Source organism: Malurus melanocephalus, unplaced genomic scaffold (assembly GCF_030028575.1).
Source record: "Malurus melanocephalus ecotype Western Australia unplaced genomic scaffold, MMel_1.1 scaffold_198, whole genome shotgun sequence".
In the NCBI taxonomy this organism is placed as follows: domain Eukaryota; kingdom Metazoa; phylum Chordata; class Aves; order Passeriformes; family Maluridae; genus Malurus; species Malurus melanocephalus.
Window position 1 is genome coordinate 823,967 of NW_026623430.1, and position 8,178 is coordinate 832,144.

The 8,178-nt window shown below is 40.1% G+C and overlaps 1 protein-coding gene across 1 annotated transcript in view; it reads left to right on the top strand.

Moving 5' to 3' along the window:
* Window positions 1-8,178, top strand: part of ADAMTSL1 (ADAMTS like 1) — a 370,874-nt gene that overhangs the window by 249,056 nt on the left and 113,640 nt on the right. Inside the window, exon 6 of the mRNA XM_057373470.1 lies at window positions 7,693-7,819. Within this exon, the coding sequence (XP_057229453.1) occupies window positions 7,693-7,819 (127 nt within the window). The remainder of the gene's footprint in view (window positions 1-7,692; window positions 7,820-8,178) is intronic.

The window sequence follows — 8,178 nt, forward strand, 5'->3', positions numbered from 1 at the left end:
GGGAGGAAGTGGTGAAAGATTTTCATTTGTGTTATTAGAACTCCCCTGCCTTGAGCTATCAGTTTTTTAGTGTCTGGACTAACAGAGGTTGACACCTGTGCAGAGATACTTTGTTCAAGTCTTTCAGCAGAAACAATACACGCTGTTCTCCAAAGCCACCAACTTGTCTACTGCGCGTGTCTTTGACCGGCAGCACTCCGAGCACCTCCCTTCACTCGTGGGGGTGGAAGGGAGGAACACCGTAATTCGGACGCTTGACAAAAATAAGAAATTTAATAGAGAAGCTTAGAGATTTCTAAAGGTTCTCTTTCGGTCACCAGGAAGTCATCTGTGTCCAAACATTTCCTTACCACACCTAAAAGCCTGAGTTGCATAGAGTGGTGCATGAGGATGGCAGCATTTCTGCGATGGCTGGGCAGTTCTGAAAGTCCTCAGCAAACAGATGTGTGRTTCTCACTGAAGACCTTGGTAAGGGGTCCAGTTGATATAAAGACCCAGGTCAGGTGTTTCGCAGGTACTTTAGAYCGTTTGCTCTGTCATCCTAAATGTCTTCTCTTAGGGCCTGTGTGCACTCATCTTACACACTGTGCAGCAGACTGGAATATCACAGAGACGAATTAAGCTGTTTCAGCAGTAGCTTGGGGACATGTGGCCTCTCTCAAGTATTTGAGCTGTGAGAGATGTCTGTTCCTTGATAACACAGATTGTGTGACCGCCCGAAGCACCAGAAAGTCTTTGCTGGCACTGTTATAACAAAGCTCTGCAGCTGGATCCCCATTGATCCAGCCGACAGAGGACCGGCTGCTGCCAACAAAAGAAGCCTGTACACCCAACAGAAGAGAGCCCTGAGTAGCAATTTCAAGCATGTCATGAAGTCACCAGAGCTTACAAAGAATCRCAGTCAAGTGTAATGTGTCACAAGTGCCAATTAAATGCTTTTGCAGATAGTGTTTCGCGGTCTAGGGGAAAAGAATAGGTCCAGCAGGCAGATTTTATTCTTGGTTTCTCAAGCACATTGCTATAAGAAAGCTGAGGGAGAGCTTCCTTGATGAATTTTGTCTTAAATGGCCTTTGCAATCACTTTCTGATGTAGTGTATTCATATTCCTCAAAAACTAATAAACCTCTCCCTTGGAAGTGCTGAGATGTCCAGAAAATAGATGTGATTCTTCTGCAGAAAAGCAAGAATTTCAGTAATGACCTGCTATAGAGCACTAGCTAAGAAAAAACAGAGTTTGTTTTTTTTTTCTCCTCCTCCAATAAATAGACAAACATGCAAAGATAAAGAAGAAACTAATTTTTGCTCTAGCTCTGTATGGATATGTGAGCCTAAATGCAGCCAAACCCAAAGAAGAGTGTGAAGGAAATAAGTGAATATAAATAATCACAAAAGCTTCTTTTCTTCCTATTGTTATCTGTTTATAAACAGTTGGAAGTTTATTCTGTTTAAATATTGCATCTTACACAGCAGCAGCCTCTGGGTTTCTGCATCATCAGAGAACAAACTAGAGAGAGCTTTGTTCACACATCTGGACTATCCTATGGACTCTTCCTGTGGTGGCCCACACAATAAATTGTCTGACTATAAATGACAAAACCTGAAAAGTTGAAACTTTTTTTTTTTTAATTTTGGAAGATTCCTACTAAATAAATTTGCATGTAAGTAGTTACCTTTTTCCCACATCCAAGATTTGAGTGGGTCTATAACCCTCATTTARAAGTGGCAGCTTTAAAATTAATTTAATTGCTACTTTTTAAATCAAGGGTAGTCCCAGAATGAGTTTGCATTTATTGTTTCCCTGAGAGAAAATTAGGAAATAGGAATTTCTCTTCAGTTCCATCTGCTGCTCAGTGTTTGCTGTTTGCTTCTTGAGCTGTTGCTGAACCGGTGATTCTCAATGTATCATATCTGCTGTGCTGGTAGAGTGAGGCTACACTCGTGTCTTGGTTTAAACGTGTTAACAGCAGAGAGTTGTGGCTAGCTGAGAATGATGGGACAGACACCTAGCAGCACCTGCAGATTCGGTGCAGTGCGTCAGTGCTGGGTGAGGCAACCCACAGTGACAAACCAGCAAGCTGGCCAGCCATGTGTCATGTGTTGGAAGGTGTGCCTCAGCCTCTTCASCAGCTGTGTTTAACAATTTGGCTACTCATCAACAAATGCAGTTTGTTTCACTGCCTCAATAGCTGCAAGATGCATTTGACACAAGTGCCAAGCAAATGCATTGACGACACACGTCACTGGGCCTGCTCTGACCAGCATAGTGACAAATTGCCTTGCCGCTGTGAAAATCGTCTTATGGTCCTCTGTTTTAGTTGGATTTTGGTGTACTTCTGCCTGAATTCCTGGGGATCTGCGGCAGTCCTGCCTAGTGCCTGCTACTGGTCAACATTGCCTGTCACAGGATAATGTCAGGAGGCTGTGCGAGAAAATTGTTGGGGCTGCCAAATGTCACCTTGAGGTGTTGGTGCTCTGAAGGACAGACACCTCTTCAGCAGGGGCTGCAAGTCCCCATATCACAGACACCAGCCCAGATCCAGTTTGCTATACAGGCTCAAGCTTGTTCTCTCCACAATAAATTGAAGAGAGAGGGGCTCTTCATGCTGATTCTGTAAAACAGGATTTTGAACCCAGTCAGAATGATGGCTCTGATCCAAAACTTTCTTCAAATGAGCAGTGACAATCCACACAAGTCCCACATTGAGCCCCACATTAGTATATCTGTGTGAAGGGCAACTTTGTTTTTTTTCTGATTCTCTGAACTTCTTGCATTTGAACTGCAGACATGCCATTTGAAAAACAGAGAGATTTATTTATAATTGGCTAGATTTGCAAGCTTGCTTTATTACATTATTTCCTGCCCAGAATTTCTTAATACTGAATAGAAATTATTATGAAAACTTCTTACTTCAGGGCATTTCCAGGCTAACAGGGCTGGAGCAGAACCTGTCAGTGCTGGTCCAGTTTTATTTCTGGAAAAATCTGCTAAACTGAGCCAGAGTTCAAGTCCACAAGGGGAACACATGARCACATAACACTGAGGCACGCACTCAGTAAGTTAGTTCCAACTCCTGTGGTGGGACTTTCAGCCTGACGCTTTTAAGCTACACACAAGCAGTTGATCTGCTAACTTGATAAACACCTTTTTTACTTGCAGTGTCCTCTAAAAATAATTTAGCTAATGTGTCTCAGAGTCAGGAATATCCCTGTTTTTCTATTTTGTCAACCCGAGGTCTGTCAGTGGAGTAAGTGGGGGCAGGGGGGAGAATCAAACTCAGCATGAAGTCTGGGACTCCAGCCTAAAATGTAATATGGAATCTTCACCTCTGAGTAGAACTGTGGTACCTTATGCCAGAAAACAATACAGGCTTGGCCAACTAGGGATTAGCTGTTATTATTCTGGCTTTTTGTTGCTAGACTTTCTGTGCTAAACCCATAAGTAGAATAAAAAATCAGCTAGCTTTAGAGGTGGTGAAGAAGAAGGTCTGGGCAGGGAGCTGGAACCTGTGATTTCCTCATTCTGGTACTGCATGGTTGACCTCTTCCATATTCTGAAAGACCTCCAGAACTTTGTATAAACTGCCTTTACTGGTTTAACAATAGCAATAGCAATGAGCTTCATAGAAGCACTTTCAGAAACGCACAAGAACTTCATCCAAACCTTATTGAATTTGTAACTACATGTTCTTGATTTTAATGGAGTTTGGATTAGATTGTCAGGGAGCTTAATGGAGCTGCTTCTGACATTTTGCACAGTAACAATCTGCAGTTCAAGCCTCTTGACCGCACTTCAGCAACTTGAAACTCAAAAGATCTCAGTGTGGAAAGTCTGTGCTTCATTACCCTGCTTTGAGGGGAGGAAGCTTAACGGTGTAATAGAAATGAGTATGAAAACTGCTTACTTCAGAACATTTCCAGGCACAATTTGTTACAGTAATCCGTTTCCATTCTTAGTGGGGTCTTCCTTCCCAGACCTTTATGGATTGAAAAAGACTTCATCTCCCTAAACTCCCCAGGCTATATTAAGATCAGAAATAGAAGGATTGGAAAGGGAAGTTTCTATCCCACAGAAACTTCAGAATTTGAACATTGGATCCAGCTTCAAACCAAGACAAGGAGTTGACAATTCAAAGCTTTCCCGAGAGTGAAATATTCCCAGACCTCTGATTCAAAAATGTCAATATTTTGTTTCAAACTCTGTTCCCCAAACCATTTATCTGAGCTGTGTGTTGGAAGTACAATATTTTTGTTGTTTCCTTTGCTCACCATGCTGAGGAAGCAGTGCCTTCCATGGGGCTTATTTTCATGATGAGGTCCTCAACCACCTCTCATCAGATGAGTATGCCCATAGGTCAGTGTCTTGGCAGCTTTCTCTAGTTCTGCAGATCAAATGAATCTACTTTTTTTTCGTAGCTGGCCTCTTCTAGTGTCTTGCATTTTCAACATCTCTGATAATAGCTATTTTAAAACATTCCCTCTGAGTTTTGTTCATTCTGTGGGTAGATACAGAAAGAAATAATTCTGCTTTCCTGATCCTTGTTAACCCCCTGGAGGTTTCTGGGGGAGTGGTGATGTTTTTCATCCATTTGGTAATCTTTCTCAGTGAGTCCTCTGCAGCCTTGATGGACAGTGAAAATAATATTATGGAAATTTTATGTTCTCTGCTCAGCCAAGCTTCTGTTTCTTCTGCTCAGAGACAAAAGATATTGTTCTCATGAACTGTGTATTTTTTCAGGAGCGCTTTAATATTTCCTTGTCTGATCTTTTGCTTTCAAGAGGGTCCAGCCTGTAAAATGTTTTCATGTAAGAGCTACTAAAAACTAATATAAGAGATCTGGAGTAGTGTTTTTCATTTCAAAGCATCCATGACTCCAAATGGATGCAAATGCAAATACCAGTAATCTTTCTAGTGCATGTATTTACCTTCAAAAGATTGAAGAATTTCCCTAGGTAGTGGGAAAAAAAAAAATAAAGTAAAAGCTGTGAACTTGGGAACAATTTTTATTTCAGGCATTAGTTAATCACTCATAAGTTTCTTTAATGAAAATTTCATACATACTCCCAGAGCTCTGCATACCTATTAARACAGATAATCTAATAAATTAAAGAAAAAATCTCTGCAGAKATCTTGGGGAGAAAGAGGAAATTCKTTTAATTTCATKAAAACTTTWAATCACATAAAATTATCTGACACAGTACCAAATACAGCAAGATTAATATACATTTTGTACATACCAAAGAAGTGTTAGTATTCACAAAGGTCTCCATTTTTCCATATTGCTTGCACTGCCATTAGACACACAATATTTCAACAGAAGAAATATTTTTATTCTGTACACTAGTAATGGCTGTCCAACTCAAAAAAAAAAAAAAGAAATAAACTGCAATATAACTTCCTTTCACACCTGAGATTTTCCTGGTGGCTTCCTCCACAAGTTGTGACCTAGCTCCAAATTGCTCATTTTATAAATTAACTTTAATCAGGCTATAGCCCATGGCAACATGTGAGCTGATGATTCATAAAGTTAAAAATGCTTTTAAGTAGTAAATGCTGTTTTTTGAAATTGGTTACCTCATACCTGGATATCGGATCCAGCCTGTTTCATATCCAAGCAGTTTACATATTCGTTTCAAAATAGGCAAAGGCATAAAACTTTCTGTACCACTCTAGCTGAACTAATTGAGTATAAAATATGAGTAGATATGAAAGGGAATTCTGACCTTTCTTCTGTTATCTGGATTCTCCAGCAGGAGCTTTTTCACTGTGAATGCTGGTGATCTCTAATGCACTAGAAGGAAAATCTGATTTGTAGGCATTATCATCCAGTTTTCAGATCATGCAAGTGATCTTTTTACTGTCATGTCCACACAGTAGCATTCATGGAAGTTGAAGCCTGTGTATATCAAAGGTGGTTCAGCTCCTTTAGAGATATTCTTATTCAGAAAAAAACTTAGACATAAATCTTACATGGATGCAATTTGTATATCTGTCCTTGGGAATTCTGTACGGAGCAGTCACAGTCAAGATACTCTTATCTTTGCTTCAGGTTTCTAACCATTATTTTTCTCATGGTGTTTCTAATGCCTTAAAATGTCTCTTGCAGCTTGATATTACTAGCTTTCAAGGGAAATGTACCATTTATGAATGACTCTTACTTCTCTGGGCCTCATTAATTCCCTTCGAGGCATCAAAATGTAATGTGTAAGCATAGGAGGGTTGACCTGGTTCTGACCTGGAAGATGTATGTAAAATCAAAGAAATTTGATGATCAATCCTGAATCTATATTGACACTGATTGAAATTAAACTAATTATATTGTCAATACGACAGACAATCAAGGAAAGAGCTATTGTGCAGCTATAATGGTATTAGAAATGGGAATTAAATTGCTTCAARTAAATATTGGTTATTAAAGAATGCATTTTCATAGGCAAATGGAAAGAAATTGTCAAAACCAGAAGTACATCTCACCCTAGCAGAGATGTGTAATTCTGCACACTCAGATTTGTACAAATAAAAAATACTACTCTGAATATTTAAGTGGGCAAATTACACACACACCTTTTGACAAGTCTTGATGGTAAGTGCCCTGTTTGCTCTCATCATTTTCTAGGACCCAGCTCCCTGATTTAACTGCAACTCAGAAATACAGGGAAATTTAAGACAAGCACTTTATTTTAAGTTCCCTGTGTTTATATATATATACTCCATTTGGCTAAGAGCCTTAGCACAAACTCAAAAGAAGTTACAGACAAATATTTGTCGCTTAYTTTGCATGCCAGAATGCCAGAAGGCCTTTCGTTTTCTAATACCAAAATACTTACTGATAACATCATGAGGCCTTCCTTAATTTCTTGGATTTCAATTATTTATGTGAAAAATTCCTAATTTGGATGCAGAAGTTAAAGTTCAATCAAAAGGCCTATATTAACACTGTGTAAAATAAATTTATAGCCCATTAATTAACTTTAAATGTACTTAATTATAAATTTCTGTTGATTCTTCTGRGAATTATCAGGGTTTTGCAAACTGAGAAACTTAGTGCATGTATTCGACTCTTAACATTTTGAACCCAACAATTTACATATAGGCATAAAGCCAATTACAAAGCAGGTAATTGCATTCATGCAATGATTCTCAATTCTTTTGTTGCAATCATTCCATCCTTCTTTATCAGATCTTTTACAATATCTGAACACAGGCATTGACAGTGTGGAATGGGATTATTGTCAAACATAATTAAAACCACATGGCTTCCCCAGCTGCCTAGCAGGTAAAATTTCACCGAGCCGTGTTACTACTGATCAATGCTGCTCTTTAGTTTTATCTATCTGTCTCCTTCCTATCTGTCTTCTTATCTGTTTCAGGCATTTTTCTTTGTGAAACTCTAAGAAGTGAAATTTCTGATAGGACTTTGACCAAGAATGTTCACAATGCCCTAAAATAACAACCTCCAACAATACTCCTTTCTTCCTCTGGACTGCAAAAGCCATTGAGTACTAACCTGTTCACTATCTCACGCCTGACCTCAGTGCACACTCCCAGCCAGATTTGCTCAGCCTCTTTCATTGCTAAGGTACTTTATGGCCCTCTGGAGATGCTAAGAGAGAAATTTAATTAGTTGCAGAGATGGATTGAGCAGTCAGTTGGTAAGTGCTCATGTTGAACTGCACATCTTTCTTTCTTGCCAGATTGTTGGCTGTGACCACCAGCTGGGAAGTGCTGTCAAGGAAGATAACTGTGGGGTCTGCAATGGAGACGGGTCCACCTGCCGCCTGGTCCGAGGCCAGTATAAGTCCCAGCTCTCAGCAAGCAAAYGTAAGCTGCTCCTTCTGGCAAAGTGCCCCCTTTCCCTTTTAGTGAAGTACTCATTCCTTGCAAGCTGGGTTTCACCCCACTCGTTTCTCAGGTGTCTGAATAACCATGGTCAGTCTGGTTGTCCCCAGGTGCTTGCCTCTTGGGGTAAAGCAGACTTGCTCAGATTGTTAGTCAGGTTGTGGAGGGGGAAGAGGATTGTGGAAAGGTGTCATTCACATATTTCCCGTCCCAGCAAGCTGGTTGTGCTTGTGAAGAGCAGGAGAGCGAGAAGAGGTGGCTCTTCCAGTGACTCTGTGGCTGTATTAGCTGGATAGGCATTAATCAGACCAGCTCCACCTTTCCAGGGCACTTTCCCCAGG